At 39.1% G+C, this 24,803-nt stretch overlaps 1 protein-coding gene across 11 annotated transcripts in view; it reads left to right on the plus strand.

Moving 5' to 3' along the window:
• The window catches only part of IKZF1 (IKAROS family zinc finger 1), a 130,489-nt gene that overhangs the window by 9,384 nt on the left and 96,302 nt on the right, over nucleotides 1-24,803 (plus strand). For 9 of the 11 annotated variants that reach the window (XM_072153146.1, XM_072153150.1, XM_072153140.1 and 6 more), the window contains exons 2-3: nucleotides 3,595-3,648; nucleotides 11,537-11,656. In XM_072153146.1, the coding sequence (XP_072009247.1) occupies nucleotides 3,595-3,648; nucleotides 11,537-11,656 (174 nt within the window). The remainder of the gene's footprint in view (nucleotides 1-3,594; nucleotides 3,649-11,536; nucleotides 11,657-24,803) is intronic. The other 2 variants (XM_072153141.1, XM_072153145.1) reach the window with 1 other exon arrangement.

Consider the following 24,803-nt stretch of genomic DNA (forward strand, 5'->3'; position numbering starts at 1 on the left):
GGTCCCCTTCTTGCTTTTATACAAGCCATACAGACCCCATTTTCCCCATTGCCACCTGACACACAACTCAGATATCATTCAGTTCATGGTATCTGCTGACTGATATGTTTTTTTTTCCTGAAAAAAAGGAGCTATAAAACATAGCACATGTATTTGAGAAGTGTTTGCGCCACATACGTGTCGCAAGCTAGTCTTTTGTGTTGCGGCCGAACTATTCTTCACCTCACACAAATGTCGTCTTTGAAATAGGTGCACAGTTGGGCGCCACATTTAACATGCAAAGTCCGACAGAAGTGTGTCGCATGCACCATGTTAAAAGTGCACCAAAAAAAGTTGATGCATTACAGGGAGCACCAGATTGATGAAGAATGGTTGCCACAATTCTTGAATCTGGTGCCTTCTGCACACTACACAGGGAAACTGCACATAGTGTAGTTGTACGGTTTTTAGTGCATGTGCCCCGATGTGTTTGCACTGTGTTTTGAAATGTATTGTAAACACATGGGGCAAAATACATTAGAGATCAGAATTGGAGAACAACATACAATTTCCTAAATGTCACAGTCATTATGTAGTCCTATGTGAATATATCCTAACATGTGTAAAATTTCGGTATTTTAAGCTTATTTTGTAAAGTGTATAACTTCTAAAACACAGAATAAAAATGTTAATGGGATAGCTGAAAAAGAACACTGATCAAAATTATAGAAGACTTTCAGATACCTGCAAATTATTACTGTTTATCTGGCACCTGGTGCTAATTTCCTTAATTATCTGAAAACCCCTATTTAACTGGCAGCCTAACTTTCAAGTTTGCTGTTCCTAAGTCACTAAACCCTCTGGCAGTAATTTCTTCAGATGAAGGCTGATCCTAGCGGTCATAGCAAGAGAAGTTGGTAATTCCAAGTCTTTAAATTCTAGCATTTGCATCTATACACCATGAGAAACTCATTCAAGTCCCCTAAGAAGGCTGGTCACTCAAAAGACAAATATAAGAGAGTACAGAATAACATGGAGAATCTACAGTTACTTTTTAAATATATTTGGATCTGATGGAAAACATTGGGGGTCATTTACTAAGGGCTCGATTCGCGTTTTCCCAACGTGTTACCCGAATATTTCTGATTTGCGCCGATTTCCCCTGAATTGCCCCGGGATTTTGGCGCACACCATTGGATTGTGGCGCACCGACGGATTCGGAAAAACCGCCGCATTTAAAACAAAAAATGTGTCGCGGAGCTTGCACTTACCTTCACTAGGAATAGGCCGGTGAACTTGAGCTCGTTCCGATGCTTTTCAGCGCAGCAGCGCCACCTGGTGGACGTCGGAGGAACTGCCTTAATAAATCCCGGCCGGACCCGAATCCAGCGCAAAGAACGCGCCGCTGGATCGCGAATGGACCGGGTAAGTAAATCTGCCCCATTATGTTTGTCAACACTGAACACTGAACCCAAAGGGTGTACAGAAGCCAGTGAAAGGTGGTGGATGAAGTGTCATGGTTTGGGGAATGTTTTCTGTAGCAGGAGGCAGCCACATGAATGCAAGTGTGTATCAGAACCTTCTTCAAAAATACATGGCTCCTTTCTTGCGTTCATCACTCAAGCAGCCTGTCGCAGGCGCACCCGTGTACCTACGTGTCCCGGCTCCAGCCGCGGTCCCCGCCTGTGTCCCCTGCCAGATCTTTGTGCTTCCATGCCTGAGAGAAAGCTCTCTGCGATTATCCTGATTTCCAATTGTGATCTCCATTCTACACCCGACTCTGATCCTGTGCTGCCTATCCTGACCTACCACTACGCCCCTGACTCTGATCCTGTGCTGCCTGTGTCAACTTCCTGCCTTAAGTTTCTGTACTTAAGTTTCTGTACTACTCCTTGGCCGCCACTGCAGAACAACCTGGTGGTACCATGCCGCAACTAGTCCAACCTGCTTTGTGCGGGCTCTGGTGAAAACCGGGTACCACTTAGACTTCGGTCCCAGGTTACAGCTTATGTCATCGTCCGCGGTGGTACAGAGGATCCACTACCACCGATCCTGACACAGCCAGCAATGTTCATACATGCCAATGGCCCTGTCATAGAGTAAAATGGGTAAAGCAGTTCCATGAAGCAGAAAACATTAAAACAATGAAATGGACATACCAGGGTCCTAATCTAAACCTAGTAGAAAACCTTTGGAACATCCTTGGTGATGAAGTTATGCCAAAGAAACCCACATACGTCACAGAACTGTGGAAAGAAAAAGGAAGAAAAGTGGACCAAAATCCCACTTAAGCAGTATGAGAGACTAGTGATGTGCTGAAGTCATTCAAATAAAAGGCTTGTATACTTACTACTGAATGGTTACTGTTAGAATCTTACTCTGTGTGTGCTATTGGCCATTGTAATTATTTCTTATTGTTTTACTACAAGTTTTATAGTTTACTTAAAAGTAATGCTGGAAATTAAAAAACAAAACGTGTGTGTTGGCATTAGACTTATGACAGCTGTATAGTTTTGCAAATGCACATAGATCAGTCCACTAGGAGCACATGCATACGAATGGGAAAACATTATCCTATTTGTATGTACATACATAGAAAACAAAGAAAATATGTAGGACAATAGAAAAGGATAAAAATATAGCTTCCGTTTTTGTACAAAAATGGTCTTGAATATTGGCATAAGTTGTATGGGGGTATGACTCTAGACAATTATCTTTGTAGCCACCAGATGTGTACCCAAGGCATTGGAGAATAACAACACCAAGGTCCTTAATGTGAACAAAACTTTTTACTCGCTTTTGACCCAGCTACTCTTGAGCTTGCATATCCCTTGTGTTTCCTACTGCTTGCATCTCAGTCTTCAGAACATTATGTGTTGCAACAGAGGGGCAAGTGTTTCCTACTATTTGTTCCAAAGCTGTGGAGCCATCTGTTAAGTTAAACAGGAAGGTCTGGTTGGTCTCTCTCTCCCGGGCTTGTTTTGCTATTTTGGGAGATTCACTTCTCCCTAAGTAGAAGAAGGACAGTATGGTCTGATTATGGGACTCCTTATATGTTTAAGACGAGAGCTTCTGTTTTACCCATCTGCTACTGTTTGAGATGTATTCATTATTAATAGAGCCAGCGACAGTTCCTGCTCAGATATGCAGCCTTGCTTGGGCAAATGAGACATTCTTCAGCAAATTGCTTTCGTTTTTGATTGCTGATTGTACGCGTGTCACCAAGCTGACTCAAGGTTCATCGATGCATGCTCAGTAAATTAAAAGGAACATAAGTATGGATCAGCCGAGAGAATGAATTCTGTGCCTACAATGACCCAAGGCCATTTAATTTTCTGCTTAATTTTGTTGCAGTCAGTTTGCATTTTGGGTTATTATGCAGTAGGAAATTAACAATAAATAACAAATTTGGTCCTCCTGTGCTACTAATGATATTTCTTTGTACATCTTTGTAATTCTATTTTTTGATATGAAAGGCTGAAGGTCTGTTACTGTCTGATACCCAAAAAGGTATAGAAGAAGACAAGAGTAAAGGAAGAATATTTTAATAATTATAGATTTTAGTTTATAGCCCATTTAAATAAATATTAACAGTCTTTAAAATTTAATTTACAGATAATCAGAGAAACATGGAAACAGATGAGGCGCAGGATATGACCCAAATGTCAGGTGAGGCCATGTTAAAATTAGAGTATGCATTCAAACTGAAGAACATACATACAATGTTATATGATATAACATTGGTAGGAAGTTTTTATGGTTTATACATCAGTTAGTCCATCTAAAATTTTAGTTAAGTATGGAGAACTTGGATATTTAGTTTTTTAGTTTATCATCTGCAAAGTTTTCTTAACATAAGTGGACATATCATTATTTAACTGAAAAAAAAGGTGAAGTGAGATAAAAACACGATAAACTAACTTAGCAATAACAAAGAATTTGATAAATATACCAGTTACCATTCCCCAAAGAATTTAATTAGAATTAGGGTACCCCATTCTGGTGTAAAGACTCAACTTTCTTATGGAAAATCTCAAATATTTAGTTTACTCCTTGATATTCAACTACATTCAGAACATCCCTAGATTTAAAGAACCTATTAAACCTGTTCAGAGCACGTCATACAAAAGATCCTCATACATTAGGAAAGATTGTCCTCTGTTCATGAGATTGAAGAATAAGAATTAAAGATTAAGCCAAAACCAAAGTGCTGAAAGAAGAATTTTATCAGGTAGACTATATAACCAAAGTATGTGGTTATTACTACTGATTGATGAGTTTATATTTTAAGACCCTTATACATAAGCCTGTGATTGGCCAAACAAAGATCATGCAGCATTTAATTTAACCTTCCACAGCAATCATCTTGCCTGTTGTTAAAAGTGGTCATTGCTTGTCAGCAGCATATCCTCTTGTGAAATTAGGGGCCCTGGCAAACTTCAAATTGTGTTAGTTGATAATAACAATTGTTCATCCCCACACAGTACAATGATTTTTTTTTTTTAATAATAATACATAAACATTAACAACAAGGGTTACAGAACCTTATAAAACATTGTATCAAAATTTATCGAGAACATGAAAAAGACAAAAAGATTTGTAACCCAAGTGGACCACCAAATGATAATCTGCCACCGAAAGAGCGCCCACTTGTTCCTGCCATTTTCTTTTGGAGGGATGGGTAACTCCTTTTGAGAACCCTTGAATCAAATATCTATAAACATGTGTTACCACCTTATTCTGAGTGGAAGATCCCAGTAAAAAATCTACCCCTGCATCTGTGCATAAATTAAACCTACTTTTATCCTCTACCGAATTATATGCGTAGTGCAATTGAAAAAGTCTTAGAAAACATGTTTTAGAACTTCTATTTTGCGTGAAAAAATCTGAAAACTTCCGTGAATGATCTGAATTGATTATTTGTGTGAAAAAATTTACCCCCCTTATCATCCAATATCTACAGTCCAAAATGGATCTGAACTCCGTAAAGTGATAATTCCCCCAAATTGCAGTGAAACAAAAAATACCTTGAATACCTCTATTTTTCTTATACGCAATCCAACTCTTATCCAACAACTTCCATATATAAGTACCTCTATATCTATCGTGCCCGAGTTCCCCACTATCCAAAAGACTAAAAATTGAATCCCTAGTGACCTCACTTATTTGTAGTAACTTCCCGAAGGCGCTACACTCCCTCCTTGTGATCAGAAACGCGAGCTGGGCTGCAATGAAATACCCAAAGAGGTATGGAACCCCCAGCCCCCCTTTTTCTGTTGGACAGCAAAGAGAGGACAGCCCAATCCTAGGGCATTTTTTCCCCAAAATTAAATCCCTAATTAGTCCCTCCATCAGTCTAAACAGTTTGTTGGGTAGCCAGATTGGGGAGACCGAGAGGGGATACAGAAGCTGCGGGAGTAGAACCATTTTTACTATCCCTACCCTGTCTGCTCTAGAGAAGGGCATTCTGAGCCAGCCATTAATGCTATATCTGATTTTAGTTATAAGGGGAATAATATTTAATTCCGCAAAGCGACCCAGATCCGCTGAAACATGTATTCCCAGATATTTAAACGATTCCTCTCTCCTAAGAACCTTAACCAAATCTTCTCCCTCCTGAACAACGCTATCTAGAGGGAGAAGAATCGATTTTTCCCAATTAATACTCAGGCCTGAAAAAGAGCCGAATTGGTTCACCAACTGGATCACGTCGTGTATGGTACTACCTGTATTCTGAATAGTCAGCAGAATATCGTCGGCGTAAAGTGATATTTTTTCTGCTTCCCCCCCGCGCCCCCATCCCTTAATCCATTCTGCTTCACAGATTTTAATGGCCAAAGGCTCTACAAAAAGGTCAAATAAAAGGGGGGAGAGGGGGCAGCCCTGTCTAGTACCTCTATATAGCCGAAATGACTCAGAATATATACCATTTAAACACATTCATGCTCTGGGGGAATAGTACATTATTTTTATCCAATCAATAAACTCCCTACCGATCCCGAATCTTTCTAACACCTTCCAAAGGAAGGGCCACTCCACCCTGTCAAACGCTTTAGTCGCGTCCAAAGACAGGATGGAGCGGACCCCCCCTGACCCCAACTGCATATCAGAGAACAGTCTATGAAGGTTGTATCCCGTTCCCCTGCCCGGAATAAATCCGTTTTGATCAGGGTGAATAATATATGTAATGACCTTCTTAAGTCTCGTCGCAAGGACCTTAGCCAGGATCTTGACATCTGAATTCAACAAAGAGATGGGTCTATATGAACCCATCTCTGATTCTTTTTTATCCTTTTTTAAGAATAAAACTATAGATGCTTCTGTCATTGATCCATAAACGGTCCCTGCGGTGAGAGCTGCCGAATAAACCGCTTCCAATATAGGGGACAGCGTCTTAATATATTTTTTATAAAATGCCAAAGGGAGACCGTGTAGACCTGGAGCAGAGTCGCTTGAGGAGTTATTAATCGCATCCATAATCTCCTTAGCCCTGATGGGGCGATTCAGAGACGCACTCTGCTCCGCTGTCAAAGAGGGAAACGAGATAGACTCCAAATAATTCTCCAATTGGGTATCTGAAAACTCTAGTTCTGAGCTATATAATGACTGATAAAACAGCCGGAAGTTCTCCAAGATTGCCCCCTCTCCTTGTATCTTCTCTCCTGCCGAGTTTATAATCAGATGGATCCCCTTCTTACTATTTTCTCTTTTAAGAAGGTTAGCGAGTAATTTACCTGGTCTCCCTCTCTCCGAATAATATTTTTGCCCGGCGAAAAAAAATGTATGTTGTGCCCTCTCGGCCGCATAGGAGTTATAAGCAACCTGTGCTGCGATAAATCTATCCCTGTCTTCCGATGTAACCGACACTGTCCACGCCTCCTGTGCAGTTACCAAATTTTTCTTTAAAGTACTTTCTCGCTGTCTAAACTTCTTTTTTGCCCATTCAATTTCAGAAAAAAACAGGCCTCGGAGATAGGCCTTAAGCGCATCCCAGGCCAGGCCAGGGTCCCTCTCGAGGACATTATTCACAGTACAATGATTAGTCAATTTAAGGACTGTATGTTGAGGACGATTGCTTTTAAAATTGCCTCAAACATGTTTCCTTTATAAAAGGATTGTATGACATCTTTCAGATTTCAGTATGCTAATCAATATTTTCCTGTAATAATAATAATAAAGTGGCAAACCATTTGTTTTATTCTTGGTTTTAGTTTCAAGCTCAAAGTCATGGTCATACTTAAGAGTTCAATTCCTTCAGTTGTGAATGACAAATGTATCATAAGAGAGTTTGTGTGTGTGTAGAAGTACCCCTAAATAACAAGAGTACATCCATAAGCCAGCATCCTGGTTATAATCAGTCGGAGGTGGCTTTATAAAATCGGCTGACCCTTCATATGCTTCAGTAAAATAATTTGAATAAAATAAATGTATATTCATTTTAGACTGAATTTTATTCTTAAAATATATTTTGATGCATAAAAATGTATTCCATGTTCCAATTTCTTTAAATTAAACATTAATAAGGTGAAGGGGAAGGAGCAATGTGTTTTTTAGTTACATAAAACTAAATGAGCAATATTAGCTTCTATTTCTCGCTGTAAAATACGTAGCAAAGGGAGAAATGAAAGTAGATTTTTTTAGGTAGCTACACTGGAGATGGAATAAAGGAATAATAAGACAGCATATTTTACTTTCAAAATTACTTTTACATTTTCTGTCTTTATGTAGAAAGGTCCTTAGTTCAACCCTTGACAGGTCAAAAAGTTGTAAGAGTGCAATAGCCACTGATTTCCATTATGAACATTTATGTTGTTCACATGCTGTAACTTGCCTTGCATTGGGCTCAACAGATCCCAATACTGTTGTAAGCTAGTGGTTAATTATCTTTAAAGGAAAGACTGCCATTAAAATGAAGCATGATAAACCAGCCCCCCCTCAGGCTCATTAGCATAATTTTAAAAGTTGATTTTTAAAAGGAAGGAGGTCATGGACAACAAATATAAGAAGATTACCACAGCCACCGTTCCTGGATCTATGAGTAACTGTCACTGGTTTGTCGTTATTGATTTTGATGGTAGATTTCCTAAAAGCCATATGACACGCTTCTATATGAGAGTACAGCATGCTTCAACACTAGATGTTATATTTGAGACTATTTCACAAATTATAAATTAGTTAGCAACGTCTTGTTTATATTTGGTCTCGGGATACCCACAAGTCAATGAAAAACTGTTGTTTTGTACGTAACATCAATGTTCTTAAAATTATTTTACATACTTACTTAAAACCAAGAAATTGTTAATCAGTTGCATTCATGCAATGATATTGCAACAAATTACAGGCAACCCCATGGTACTGAGATGGGCCAGCAATACATATACATCAACTACAACCCCTTCTACAACCTATTGCTACATAATGGGAGGAACATTTTTCTTCGCACTGGCACTTAGTAATGTTTTATTACATTTTCCCTCTCCTGTAAAAAGAACCCTTTAGGGCTGTATCATAGATATTACATTTTGCTAACATTCCACAACCACTTGGTTATTACAGCAGGAAATGGATCCATTATCCAACATACAACAGATCAAACAAGAGCCCTGGCATAAGTAAAAAATCTTAAAATCCCTTATGACCTAAGAACCTGAATGCTATCTGATGGCAGGCACAGTTAGCACATGTATTTTTTGGCAGATAAATAATAATAATAATAATTTATTCCCGAAAAAGGGGGGAAAAGAAGTTATCACAACCGGTTTGACAAATAAAGACAACATACAGATAAAATACAATTAAAAAAATTGAAAATAACATAACATTTAGGAACATAAAACCATGTATCACCGGAATCTATGCTACGCCCTATACTCATGTCCAATCCTGCAGTCCTATGCAACAGCATGCGACGGCCAGCTCTTGATTCCTACTGTACTTAAATTAGACCACCGTTTTAATGTTTGACAGATGGATAGAACATGGCAAGAATGATATTTTGTATCTGTCCGTCCTACATCTTATTTCATGCAGTCTACCACTGACACCACTTCGCTGTCCTTGAAGTTGATTATACAAAGGGTGAGAATGGTGCTTGGTGGTAATAAATTTGGCCATGCTTTTTTTATTTGACCTTTGTCAGAACTTTTTAAGTAGTCTGTCCTCAGCTGTAGTTGCTCAACTGTGCTCAACAATATTAGTCCGCCCTCATAGAATTAAATAGAGCATCAGGGCATATGCTTGGGCTGCCGCTCTGCCCATTAGTGATAATGGGATGGGATGGGAAGTTAGATCCACATCCCCTTTAACGTGTTTAATTCAGTACTAAGTTTCAGATGCCTCTTCTTACTAAAAGTGCACAAAAGTTGCACCAAGTGATAATTTACTTCAGATCCCTTTATTTCCACTTTCACTGCCAGCTAGCTCCCAGTAAGAGGTAAGAAATCTTTAAGTCATCTCTTTGTAAAACATTGCCAGCTCAAAGCTCAGGTAGAGGGGACGATTGGCTAAATTTGATTGGCTCAGAATAACCTAAATGGCACAAAAATCAGGTTGTGTAGTCTACTAGGAGCAATAATGTATGAGTACATTGGGTTGTAGAGGATATAACATTAACCTAGTGTAGGAAGAACATATTTCCGCATCATTTTGTCTAATAATATTAAGACCTTGTAACTAAATACATTTTCCTGCATTTTTCATAAAATAGGCAAAGTTATGATCATCTTTGTATTAATAAACAGGTGACACCTTGTTGCAGCAAAAGAGATCTGAGATAGCTCAAATTCTGAACATTTTACACTTTAATTCACATGGTTAATAGGTACACTGATATACATCAATACATGTACAGTCATTCTTTTTGGGAACGTGCCCACAAGTGACATTAAAGTAGCATAGCCCACACTAGCCTCACTTAGCTTGCACATCTCTGCCTGTTATTAATCTAATATCTGATGGTAACTGTTGAAGTTGTGAAATGAAAAGAACTAGTGAGATATATTTAACGGAACAATATCCGACACTTCCAGGGAACTAAAGACTGAGATGTTATCTGCAGAAGCGATTGCTGGCAGTGAGCATGTTTGAGTTGTCCGCAGTTGTTTTGAGTGTGAGGAAATAAACGTATATCATTTATGTCAAGAGGTCTATATCACTAATTATCTCTGTATAGTCATTTTCTAATGTTTGTGGTTATTAGTTTTTTTTTCCTTTGCGCTCGTTTAGGCCTCATGCACATAAACATATTGTGCACACAAATGTATAGCTGTTATCTCAGTGCTTAGCACATACCCCCATTTAATTTAAATGGACTCATGTACCCGACCGTGGTTTCCAGTGGCCTGGGCAAGAGCTATCTGCACGAGCTACAAAACTCACAGCAGTTTCTATTTCTGTCTGAACTTGTGGCTAGGTCAGTCTCTTCTAGTGTCAACTGCATGTGAGCAGATGTCACACACCATTGACTCACATTAGATGCACAAGGCTGTTGTTTGCGTCAGGTGTAATGCAGACATTTGTGTGCAAGAGGTATGTGCATTAGTTTGTATTGATGTAGTTGAAAATGGTAAAATCCTATAAATTCTTTACATGATAACATTTCAAAATAAACAATATGCTCACTCTTACTGGTTATCACAGGAAAGTCTCACTTTTCTTTACGGTGGAGGCATTTTTATAATCATCTATTGTACATGTGGATACTGGACTCTATCCATACGCGAAGCGCGTGGCGTTTTCCTCAAGCAATGTGGCATTCTCTGTATTCTGTTTTCTAGGTTGCTGGCTCTGTGCTAATCTTACACTCTTCTTTAATTGAATTTTTCCCAATTTTCCTTTTTACTCAATAAATAACAAAATACTCTGTTTTTACTGTGATTGTTGTTTTTTTCTGTACACGCTTATGGGGCTGACCTCCTGCCCAGGCTTCTCTTCTGCTTTGTTAACAGCATTGAGTTATATGCTTTTACAACAGCATCATGGTCATAGCCCTCAGTAGACTAGAGCTGACTCTAGGATTTTCTTTAGACATGTACTGTGCGTATAAGGGGAGTTCAAGTAGATAAGGTGTGATCTCATCTGTTTTTATTCTATAGGGGTGTTATTTTCAATTGTAATCTTTGTCTGTGATGTAAATGAGGTGGCTGCTGAATAGAAAAGCCTGCTGAAATACCTGACGTTATTATCTATTTGTGTATTGTCTATTATTAGTCCTAGTGGTCAGAAAAAAAAATGCAGATTTATTAATTTTATATTAAATATAGCAACTAAGAAAGTGTTTTCAGCCAAAATACTAAAAATTATTCTTTAGATAAAAATTTGTTTGGTGACACAGACATTTCCTTCAATAAATATCATCTATTTTTGGGAGGGAGGGACCAAAGTGGAAGACTTACTATCATTCCATTAAGTTCTGTCATGGTATTTATTATGTTGCTAGGAAAAAAAGCTCTTTCTGGAGATGCCTCAGAGAATGGTTTAGAATTTTGAGGTAGTTGAGAGTAATAATAATACAGGAGATATGCAATGTTTCTTATAATTTCTTTATATTTACATACAGGAAATCAAAGTCCTACAGTAAGCGATGGCTTGGAAGACAATGATGAACCCATGCCCATGCCTGAGGATCTTTCAACCAACGCAGTGTCACAACAGACAGCCAAGATGGAGAAATCTATTGGTGAGATATTCATTATCATATGTACAATTATCAGTCCAATAGGTCTTAACTGTAGTTTTTGTGAGCATTTTCCACTGCCCCTCCTTTCACACCTGGTACCTGGGATCTCTGTTTTCATCTGCACTGGAGTTCATATCTTGAATCAAAAATTCAGCATGTTTCCTGTAAATAGGTAAAACATGTTAGTTCAAGGAAGACTCTTTGTAAAGTAATGAAGTCATAAATAATCAAATTACATTTTGATGATATGAATCTTTCCAAAGATATAGAATAGAAATCCAGAGTAACCCTGAATTTGTCATTTTTATAAACAGATAGTACACCATTAAACCTAGCTTAAAGGAATACTCAAGTAAAAAATAACAAACACTGCATGACTGTATTATTAGGTGAATAGAAAGGGAATACTGAACATGGCATTCTTTGCTGCATGCTTGGGTTCAGTCTCTTTTGGATCAGCTTGACCAGTTACTGGGATAACCTAGTAACCACCTGTGGGGGATATTGGCACCAATAGTTTAAGGTCGGTGGAAGATCCTTTAAAATTATTTGAGGACTTGCACTGCAAGCTCAGGGCAAATTACCATAAAGGTAGTATTTTCAGAAATAAGGGGTTTGGGTTCTTGAACAATTAGGCATACTTTGCTGTTGACTATAGACCTTTAAACAGGAGTGGGCTGCATCTCTATTGGGAAGATTCAGCTGTATGGGGGGAAGAGACTAATCTGGCTAAATGTTATCAGCCAGTAGCCATCATTACATTGTGATAAGTTGGATATTTTAATTTTTCATTTTATAATAATGGATGGGAACAGAAGATAAGAAGGAGGGGGGTACTATGGGAACAAGTATATCAAGTTGGAATTTTGAATGGAATTAAATAAACTTGAACAAATTTCAATGTTTAAAATTTAGCAGTGCAGGATTCTTTAACTATCTCACCTCAGTAGTTATACATAGATTTTTATAGGTAAGTTTTAGGAGGCAATATTCCTCTTCTATGGCTGCTCTGCCAAATTGCCAGGTAAGTATATTCATGGGTTTGACTCATAGGGAGGGAAAGCCTTCAACTAATACAAACAACTCACTGAAATAGGTTAATTTTAATATAGATGGTTTTAAATACATTCCATTTAGATGCAAGTATATTTACTGGTGAGTATAGTTGGTGATGGTAAGGGGTATTTTCTATGTGATGTATACTTCTTAGAATTTGATCACTCCAAACATTTTGTGTTTTATAACTGTTTTCAGGAGATTTGTACAGTAAATAATTTCAACCCTCATTCAGAGCTCTTGAGCATAGACTTTTAAACCTGTTAATCCATTTTGCACAATATTCTGTCAAGATTGCCAATCTGTCAGTCTGTAAAGATTGTCTTTGCAGGGGTCAAATTTTAGTTGGAATATGGCCCAAAATTTGAACGATTCCACATTCCCCCCCATGTATCAAAATGTGCTTAGCACGGAGTGTATCCTCTCCTGTTTTGATAATGCTTAAATGTCTATAGATCCTCCTCCTTCATTCTTGTATTGTTTTCCCAATATAAAGTTTGGGGCAGTCACATCTCATTATATAGATACCACTACTGGTCATGCAATTCATACATGTACTGATTATATATTTCTTCCCAGCAACTGTCAGGCGTTGTCATCGGTGACATTTCACTCTTGGCTCATTACCAATGGCAGTAGGGGTGTGAAACGTATGTTGGGTTGTCGGACAGTGTGGAACTGGTCTGTGAATTATGGCCTCTGTTGGGTAATATTTTGTGGCTTAGCCTGCTTGTGGATATAGGGGACTTGCAATATTATTGCACATGGTAAATATTGATTCTTATATGCAATTTTTCTTAGGCAACAATGTCTTAAGCTGTATTTGTATCTGATGCCAGGACCTATGTTGTTATTTGTATATAGACGTCTCCCTTTCCACTTATACCCACGCTGTCTGCTTTTTGTATGTTTATGATTTATGTGTATCACTTAACCAGGATTTCATATGATATTTTTTGCCAATAAAGATGAGATTTTTTTCAATGAATTGTTGGATATATGATGATATTTTTTGCTCTGATAGTACAATAGGTATTGTATTGCCAGTAAAATAGGCCTATTGCACCTCAGAATATGCATCACATTTGTTTCATTGGTCTCAAATGTCTAAATATATCATATTCGCTTTTAGGTATTGGCCAATGGGGATGTTTTTTTTAGAGTTCAAATGTAAATTCCATATCCATTTGGTTATTGTTTATAATCTTGACAATATCCAAACAAGTCCCTTACCACCATCCCAAAAAATCGAAAAGTCATTCTCTGTCCACCCAATAAATGTAAGTGGGTGCCACTATTGTCCCCATGATAGTACCTTTTATCTAATGACCTGATGATCAAAGATAAAAAAAAATTATGAGTGAGAATAAATTCCAAGTGTTTTAGCATGAATGTAATGTTGCTGTCAAAAGCTTGTGCTTTTTGTGTGCAGGAATTTTATAAGGAGAACCTGTCAGGAGTTATAACGTTTAAAAGTCGCTGAAGAACTTTATAGTCGTCATGCAAAAAACCATAACCGACCTTAAATGCTTAAATGTCCAAGAATTCCAAATTGTAATGCTTTTGGTTGCAAGAGGTGAAGGGCCGGTTGGGTTTATTCTTTATGTGCAATCTTCTCGGTTCTCTGCACTGAGCACTGCATTTCTCAGTCTCTCTCTATCATAGCTCTTTAGCTATTTAATCAGGAGACTGCTAGAGTCAAACCAAAACCAGAGTAAGTACCCGAGAATGGGGATTAATCAGTGCAGAGACCAAGGGACACAAACATACACTTATGTATCTTCAAACTGTTCTCTACCCTATTGCTTATATAACAGTTATTAGCCATTTCTGAGGCATTAATACTGCTGACAGTACCTTTTTTGGACAGGTTTTTTTATATGAAATGTGAATAGTACACATAAAAGAAGTTACCCCAAAATCCTGTTTTATGCTATATATATTCCGCAATTTTTTAAATATATTAAAATTAACCCCTAAACATCACAGAAAATGATATACAATATAGTGACTGTATAAACATATTCCTTCACTATTTGTACAAATTGTTATATGCAACCTTAGTACTCTAGTTCTACAAAACCAATTTCTTGCTTTATCACAGAACTGAATTTGTGATTTTTATTTTGTTTTTAAATTTTTAATCAGTGAAGAGAAGAATCTCTAAAAATGCTTTATTTAGAGATAATTAGGTGGAGGCAACATGGTCTGTGTGTTGCTGCAGAAATGCCTACTACAAAAAGATCCACAGCTGTTTTTTTGTGGATCTCCCACAAAGTTCAATTTTTGCATCACAAAAGGTAGGTGGAGATAGCGCTAATTGACAAAAAGTTTGCCCACAAAAAAGTTAGGATTCATCCACAGGACAGAGTCTAACTTGCTGATCTGTGGGGGTCTCAGTGATGAGGCACTCGTCAATCCCCTGTAGACACACTGCCCCACTCCCCCTGTAGATACACTGTATCCCCCCTCCAGCTACACTGCCCCCTGTAGACACACTGTATCCCCCCCCTCCAGCTCCACTGCCCCACCCAGAAACCAAAAACTCTCTTTTCCTCGTTTCCCCCAAAGCAGCGCAGGAACAGCCGCCATCTTTCTTTGGCATGCACCCGCTGTCCGCGTCAGCTCTGAAGCTGTCACACGTGATCCGATGACATCATCATGTGCGCCTGTTTCAGAGCTGTCACATACCGTGCGGAGCACGGAACGAGGACAGGTGAGTTTCAGACTCTGGTTCTATGCTGCGCTCCAGACGACAGCAGCATACAGGCAGAAAACAACACCAGCCGGAAGGGGATCATTTGTACTAGTGTCTTAAAGCGACACTGGTATAATTGATCCGGGCGCCCGAGTGGGCCCCTCCAGCTACCCGTGGCTCCTGGGTAAACCGGTTGCTGGCGCCGGGCCTGTCTGTGGGGGTCTTATCACTGAAACCCCCACCGATCATCAAGTTAGGCCCTATCCACAGGTTTCGTCGGAATACCCCTTAAATCTCTGCTGCGCAAGTGTGCTGCAGATATGTTATAGAGTATGTGGATGTTATCAGAGCCCCCTCTGTGGGTCACACAGAGTAGATGTGGTTCCTGCACAAGTAAATATTGGGCTGTTGGAGATCCAACTGGGGTAATTGGAAAAGGCCGTTGGGGAATCACATCAACTTGCACATTTGCTTTTTTATAATTTAACCAATATTAAGCTGTCATTATAAGTCTAGATTCTAAAAACTAAAGCACATCCCACAAAACAACATGCCAGACCCCCAAAAGTTTTTTTTGTGGTAAAGTATCATTTTAGTATCTAGAATTGTGATACTACACTAATTTGGGGTGGCAAAAACCCTAGCACAGAGTTTGCAAAACTGAGTGACTCCTCGCTTCCTGCAGTCCCAGGATACCAAGGATGTGGGCTGCTGCTGGTCCCCATGACGAAGATATCATTGAAAGCTCTGCTATTGAGTTTCTCTTTAAAGATGTTAATTAATGAGTTTTCAGACTGAGTATATAGCACTTAATTGGCATATTGTATTTGCGATAAATAAGAAGGTTTTGGTTTGCAGTTTGAGCACCCGGTCTCTAAAATATTTACCATCACTAGCCTAGTAGAATGCATATCAGTTTTCACTGGCAGCATAATACATTGCACTTTATGGCCCACATTTACTAAAGCCCCTGCACCAATCTTCTGAGATTGACTATTCGTTCTTTTCAGTGCAAACTGCGTGCACATGTATTTATAAATGTGTCGTGGCTGCACTATACCTGACACAACAATCGGACCATGCGCCACATTTATCATGCAAAGTCCAACAGAATTGTGTTTCATGCTGTATGTTAAAGGTGCACCAAAAAGAAGTTGCAGTGCAGGGAGCGCCAGATTTATGAAGAATGAAGAGCGTGCGCCAGATTCATGAATCTGGTGCACCCTGTGCATTCCACAGCCAAACTGCACATAGTGCAGTTTGCACTTTTTTGATATATGTGAGCCATTTCTGAAAATTATGTTGGCAATTAAATTAACTACTGTGGAATGTCTGCCATAAAATTTCCACAGTGTGTGTCCACAAGATTGTTCTAAAGGAGAATATATATATATATATATATATATATATATATATATACATATATATATATATATATATATATATAATATATAGTTTATTTGCTTTTTAGAATATAAAAAGTAGCCACATAGACTTTAGGAAAATTCTGGCAAATAATACTGTACTTGTAGCAGTCTTGCAATAGACGGGTGACTGCATTTTATTAATTATTTGCCATTTGACACATTTTTCATATCTGTATTTGTTGTGTTTGGTGTAGTCTATATATTGAATGCTAAAGAGATCAAGCTTATTCATTTTACAAAGCATGAAATTTACTTGATACTCAGCTTTGGGTTTTCCTTCCAGCTTAGCATATTGAATTGTGCAGTCAAGGTTTTCTAGGATTGTCATGTTTGTGATTCACTCAGTTCCTTCAGTAGCATAGCTACCATGCTAGACCTGACACCATTTTAGGAATGATTGGATTTAAATTGTAACAACTACATGCTTCACTTCTTGAGTGGAAGAGTGGTCTGTGTAACTGCAATTCAGTGTTTATCTCTCACTTTGGTTCGATGTGTATAAATGGTTTTTTAATGTTTTTCGTTTTACTAAATGTTAGATCTTTTGAATCACATTACAAAATGAAGATGTTAATAGATATACCCTTATGCTAAGAACTTGCACATGACAAAATATATAAACAGAGAAATGGACAGAAAACAATTAACAGTTCCTATAACAAACTGGTAGTATATCAGTAATATTACCTACAATTAGAATGATTAAATAGGGTGTGAAATCACATTGTAGATCAGTGTGAAGAAAAATAATGGAAAAAATGGGGTTTCAAAGTTGAAGGAAATTCATTTTTTTTGTCATCTGACAGAAAACAAGCTGGGAAGTAGCAGTAGAAGACTTGTTGGTTTGACTGTTGAAGGAAGTCTTTGTTATCTCTTGGGTGCATCTATTATGTTGCTAAACTCCAGGGCTTATCTAGAAGATCTTGCTTTGAGTGACAAACAAGAAATATACTCATGAAAAGTTTGGTTGGAAAATAAAATACATCTGCTCAAATCTCCTTATTCCTTAGATTAGCACAGAAGAAGCAAATATATAATTAGCATGAGTCACAGATGCATTGACTTCTTTATAAAAGTGTTTGATTTAGGTCTCTGTAGCATTTCATTCCTCCTTTTCTCCGCAGATCTTGGATTCCAGGATAGATCAGGAAGGCAGATTTCTCTTCCTAAAAATTTCAGTCGCAGGTTCTATCTATACTCTGGCTAACGTCTACTTCCCTAATGTAGGACAAATTGCATATGGTATCCATCTCCTGGAAGACTTGGCGGGCTTTGCTGGAGGCTCGGACATCATTCTTGGCGGCGATTTGAACGTACCACTTGATCCAGACCTCGACACATCTGAAGGTAAGTCCTCGATCTCATTTGCAGCCACCCGTAGACTAAGGCAGGAATTAGCTAAACTAAATTTAGTAGATCTCTGGAGGATACTGCACCCGGCACAAAGGGACTATAGCCACTATTCTAGTGTGCACAACACGTACAGCCGTATTGATACACTTCTGATCTCTCATTCCCTCCTTGATCTCAGCCCTACGTGCTCTATTGACTCCATAATCTGGTCTGACCACGCGCCGGTAATGGGTGCCATAAGACCCTATCCTCAAAGGAGGAAGACATTCTCCTGGCGGCTTAATGATCATCTATTAAAAGATGCCTTGTGCTCGGCTGAGGTCAAGGAGGCTATAGAGCGTTTTAAGAATGGTAACCATATTGATTGCAGTAATGCTCCGCTCATGTGGGAGGGGCTAAAGTGCGAACTTCGCAGAATTTTTATGTCACATGGGGCTAGAATTAAGAGGCAAAATGCGTCCAAACTTAGATCCCTACTAGCTACTCTGGCTTCTCTGGAGTCTGCAAATAAAGCTCAGAGGTCTGATGTTTTGAGAGCAGAATTATCCTCAGTCAGGCAACAAATCCTGCAAATACTGGACCAGAAAACCCTATGCGCAAGGGATCGCCTAAAATTTGGCTTCTTTGAGTATGGCAACAAATGTGGCAAGTGGTTATCTAGGGCCCTGCATCCCAGACTCCTATCTTCAAGGGTTATGTCTATCAACTCGCCAACTAATGGTACGATTTTCAACCCGTCTGGAATTTTGGAGGAATTTAGGAAATTTTATGAATCCCTATATAATTTACCTATGCAGGAAGATACGGACAAAAGGGAGGCCATAGACGCATACCTGTCCAAATATGCCCCAAAACGTGTATCACAGCAGTTGGCTCAGGGTTTGGAAGATGAGTTCACATCTGAGGAACTTGCTCAGGTGATTAAGGAACTGAAAGTGGGAAAGAGTCCGGGACCGGACGGCTTTTCTCCGCGCTTCTACAAAACGCTGAAAATGGATATAATTGAACCCCTCCTCTCCTCCTACAATGCGATAGCTAAGGGGGCTATTTTCCCAAAGCAATCCCTAATGGCGCATATATCTGTGATTCCAAAACCCGGGAAGGATGCCACCCTGTGTGCCAATTTTAGACCCATCTCTCTCATAAACATAGATATCAAAATTTACTCTAAATTATTGGCGCAACGCCTGCAAACATTAATTCCAGGTCTTATACATAAGGAGCAGGTGGGGTTTGTCCCAGGCAGAGAAGCCAGAGACAATACTATCAAAACAGTGTCATTAATGAACGCTGCCCAAAGGCAGAAGATCCCCATGTGCCTACTCTCTGTCGATGCCGAAAAGGCATTTGACAGAGTAAGTTGGAACTTCATGGAACAGACACTCAGGCAGATAGGTCTTGGTCCCATCATGCTAGCTCGTATAATGGCCCTTTACCAGAACCCGACGGCAATGGTCAGGGTGAATGGAGATCTTACTACTCCGTTTGCCATAAGCAACGGAACCCGTCAGGGGTGCCCCTTATCACCACTGCTCTACATCTTAGTGATGGAATCGTTGGCAAACGCCATTAGAGCTAATAAATCTATCAAGGGCCTTAAATTGGGAGGACTCCGTCATAAAATGGCCATATTCGCGGATGACCTATTATTATTTATCACCCAACCGCGCACAACGCTTCCGTCAGTACTGGCTGAGTTTAAAATCTTTTCTGACCTCTCTAACTTTAAAGTAAACCTCACGAAGTCCGAACTGCTCAACGTAAACCTGCCTGACAATGTGGTGGGAGATATTAAGAAGGAGTTCCCCTTTCGATGGGCTGAAAAAGCCATTACATACCTGGGGATAAAAATCCCGACAGATTTATCTGGCCTCTTTCAGGTTAATTATCAGCCCCTTTTAAGGTCAATAGAGAAGGAGCTCCTTGCTTGGAAACGCCTCCCGCTCTCATGGTTCGGAAGGATTAGTGTAGTTAAGATGGATATCCTGCCGAAAATACTCTATTTCTTCCAAACTATACCCCTCCAAATAGCCCCTGCCTTCCTTATTAGACTTAAAAGGGTGATCTCGGGTTTTATATGGGATTCCTCTAGACCTCGGATGGCCCACACTATACTTACTAGGCCTAAAGAGTTGGGAGGGGCGGGTTTGCCGGACTTGGGTCTATACCATGAGGCCTCTATGCTGACTTGCATAATAGACGCAGCCTTGAACTCCTCTTCCAAGCTTTGGGTGACTCTGGAGGCTTCTTTGAACTTGTCGCCCCTGATGGCATCCCTGTGGCTTTCCCCGATGGACCGTGACACATCCTCTCCCTGCACACCTTTATATAGGATTCTGCTAGACAGTTGGGACAGAATGAGGAAACGACATAAACTGACATCCGTCCCGGGCCCCATGTCTCCAATATTCTTAGATGCTAGGTGTCCTCTACGAGACATGAACCCTGAAACATTCGGCTTACCGTTAAACGGGGTAGTACAAGTACGACACGCACTAAAAGGCCGCGACATACATTCTCTGGAAGGGTGGTTCCCCGCTGAAATGAGAGGCAGCAGATGGTTTATGGCTAATCAATTGAGCAGCTTCCTACAATCCCTGGGGCACGCACAATCCCTTAAAAGGGAACTAACATTCATAGAACAAATTTTTACGAATAAAGAACCCCCTAGGCATCTAATATCTACGGTCTATGGGTGGCTGGTGAGAGAGAGGACTAAAGGTACACCAGTCCCTTACAGACAAGCTTGGGAACAGGCGCTGAACAAAACATTTACTGAAGAGGACTGGGATAAGGCGTCTGTCTTAACTCACAAACTCTCTGTCTCGTCACAAATACAGGAGACTAACTTTAAAATCGTCGCCAGATGGTACCGAACTCCGGAGAGGCTGCATAAGATGTTCCCGGAGGTATCGGATGTGTGTTGGAGATGTGCCAGGGAACGGGGTTCCATGTTACATATTTGGTGGTCTTGCCCTGGGGTGAGTGGTCTGTGGGAGGCGGTCTTTGCACTTTACAATAAATTATGGTCGGACTCGGTTGCACCGAGCCCAGAGATCGGGCTATTATCTATGATCCCTGGCTCTATCTCTGTGATAAAGAAAGGTTTTCTGAGACATTGCATTGCCGCCACTCGACAGATTATCCCCAGACTATGGAAATCAAGTGCAAGTCCCTCAAGGGCCCAGTGGGCGGAAGCCTTAAATCATATTATGAGAATGGAGGAGATGAGAGCTGTGGAGGGACTGGCGGACTCTCAAATAGAAAAATACACCAGGGTCTGGTCCCCATGGATCGACTTCCGCAGTTCGGCAGAATTTGCCGCGTGGATAGAAGCAGGTGGAGGATGCATGGCTTAAGTGAGTGAGAAATTTTCCCTTTTTCTTTTTTCTTCTTAACATTCCCTCTTTCCCGGTGTGCTTCCCCCTTCCTTTCTATACCCCCTTCCCCTCTGTATTCCACTATGTGTTTTCCTTTGGTCCCCCACGTCGTAAGTGTTTAGTGTGGTTCGAGTTGTTAATAATGTTTAGTAACATAGATTTTCTTTCCGGTTTCCTTGCTCATTGTACTAAAGGAGACAAGCATTATCTAGGTATAATTATCGTCTTGAGAAGTGCGGAATTCATTTTGTAATGTGAATGTAATGCTAGACAAGCCAAAGTTATTTGTGTTTATGCCTTGAAAGCTTATATTCTGAAATCTTACTGTGACTCAATGACAAGTCTATGTATGTTGACACTAATTACTTTTAATAAAAGTTTATTGAACAGAAAAGTGTTTGATTTAATATATTTTCTAAACATGAAGGAGGTCTTTTGTAAAAAAAATAATAATATTAATATAGATTTTAATAGTACTGACAATGAGTTGATTTGAAAGTGACAATGAAACATTGCTTGTTTGAGTTTTATAGCTAACTATTTATTGGCTGTAATTGTATTTAATCATACAAACAAAAAAATTATTTATAGATTAATTCTAGAAAACCACAGCAAATTATATCTAAGAAAGTGTAAAGTACTTCATATGTTAATCTGCAGATGTAATGATTTTGCTCCCAATGTGCATGTATCATATGGTAATTAATTGTATGTGGAATAAGTGTCAGAGTGCCAGGCATAGAGGCAGTGGTCATTTACTTAGTAAATTAATATCTAAGAACATTTCAAAGTTACAAAGAGACAACTGGTTCAGTCAACTTTTAAGGGCTTTCATGGGATCAGGGTTTTTAAAATGGGCCCTAGCGGGTGTAAAAATAACAAACATCCTATACTTACTTTTTACCAGCACTCACGTCCAAAAGCTTTGCCTTCTATCGTTGCCAGTTTCTGTTTGTACAGCCGTACATGTACTTGATGCAATGTCAATGTTGCATCACCACTCTGATCCTCTATACACAAAAACCAGCCAAAGCACCATGATGGATTGGAGCTTTGAGAGAGGTTAGTGTACACTGTTTGTGATTTGTACAACCCTTGGTGAACATATATAAAACATCTAATCCTGGACGACCTTTTAATATCTTCATGTAGTCTGAGGACTAATAAGTCTTACGCTTATTACGCTATATAAGTTTGGTTTACACTATATCCTGCTGCTCTGAAGTCTATATGTATCCAATGGTATTCTCCCCCATTCTCATGTAAATGTTATCTTAAGCAATTTTCACAGACATTGTGCACTACAGTATTTTGACCGAAATGTCCTGATGTTTCTCTCCCACATCAGTCTCTCCGCGCTAAACATATAATATGTTCACTCATGCAGAATTTTCCTCACATGAGTAGCCCTGTTTCAGAACATCTCTCCAATATCAGTCCCCACTCTGCACATCATTTTTTATGCACAACACTTTTATAAACCACTCTTCATACAAAATGCTCCACTCCCATGTCAGACAAGTAAGAATATACAGTGGTCAGTATGGAACAGAATGATATATCACATAATCTGTGGGGTCTGATATAGAAATACCAGCAAAAGTCACATATATACAAGCTAATACATTGCATTGTATTTGATCATCTTCTTGGTTGCATTGTCTACCTCTTCAAGCTCTCCTTGACCAAGAAGGACATGCTTACTTTATTAATTTGGGTATTATGTAGAACAACCTCCTGGTGGATAAAATTAATTTCTTATATGTTACATGGGAGTGGGAAAGCTTGTAAATTAATATTGCAATTGTGGAAGTCTTTCTCTTAAAAAAATAAAAATGTTGAAAAGGGTTTTATTCTATATTATGTACATGAAATAATGTATACAGGATGGAAAGTTGCACCAGTTTTGATGAATCTGCCACACTCTGCACACTCCAAAGGCAAACTGTACATAGTACAGACTGTACTAGTTTTGATAAAAATGTGGCCCATCATATCACACTGTGCTAAAAAGTTGAGGCTTAGTGTCTAAATTGTGAGGCTATGTTTGAAGCTAGAATGTTTAGGGTTAGTTCATATCTATGTTTTAAAGTTTTTGTATGACCTTCTGTCAATGAAGAACATAATGGAAGGTAAATACTTATTGTAAAGGAAAGCTGTTCCCTTTCCTTCAGTTCCCATAGAGTTGCATGCATGGAAAAGTCACTGTCATCATTCTTCTATTGTTGTAATTGAAGAAATAATGTGGGGTGCTGTGCTATTTTTCCAGCTATCTATAACAGGAGCATGTCGGATGGTACCCTTCAGTGCATGCAACTTTAATGGAATGGATGTTAAAGGGAACCTATCACCAGGAATGTGATTTTTGGCTGGTGGCAGGTTCCAATAACCTATGCTATGCTGATTTTATTCTGATTCATTACAGTAGTTTATTATACTTTACATTACCAGGCTTCCTGCCAGCAGCATGTCGTGAGTTCCCCATGATTTCTTCCTCTACTTCACAACCCCCCCCCCCTCCACTGCTTGCTCTATGCACATGACAGGAAGTAAGGGGGGGTGAGGGAGCTGCATGAGTTCGGAGGAGAGGATACTGACACAGGCACACACAGGCTGCAGCTGCCACCCTTTGCCCCTGGGATTCACCACATGCTGCTGGCAGGGAGCCATTTAATGTAAACGATTATAAGCTACTGAAATGAAGCATATAATAGGCTACTGGAACCTGTTACCAGCGAAAAAATGGCATTCCTGTTGACAGGATTGGTTTTAATAGAAGGGCTTCTGTTATGCATCAGTATTTAGCTTCCTGTATGCTCGTTAATAACAGAAGAACAAAATTGAACTTTGTATGGTTGTTAACTTTATGTTTTAAGAATATAATAGAATACAGTATAAATCTAACATCCTCCATAGCACCCCACTTGTAAAAACTGCAATGTTTAGGTTTTATATTTATTCAGATTTTTATTTTCCAGCTTCAGTGTGACCACAGTCAAATTCAACTTTCAGGTTTTGAATGGATCTAGGCTCAAAATATTAATAGATATTACTAAAACCTCATAGCTAAATTGAAGTATAGTATGTTATATAAAATATTATTTCAGAATTTGTATAAATGGGTTTTAGGTGATATTTTAGTGTTAAATTAAGTATTTGGCATCATGCTTAAATGACGTTAGCTTTTTGTAACTTGTGGGAAACAACAAAATTTAAATAGGTTATGTATTTTG

The sequence above is a fragment of the Engystomops pustulosus genome, chromosome 5 (assembly GCF_040894005.1).
Source record: "Engystomops pustulosus chromosome 5, aEngPut4.maternal, whole genome shotgun sequence".
NCBI classification, from domain to species: Eukaryota; Metazoa; Chordata; class Amphibia; order Anura; family Leptodactylidae; genus Engystomops; species Engystomops pustulosus.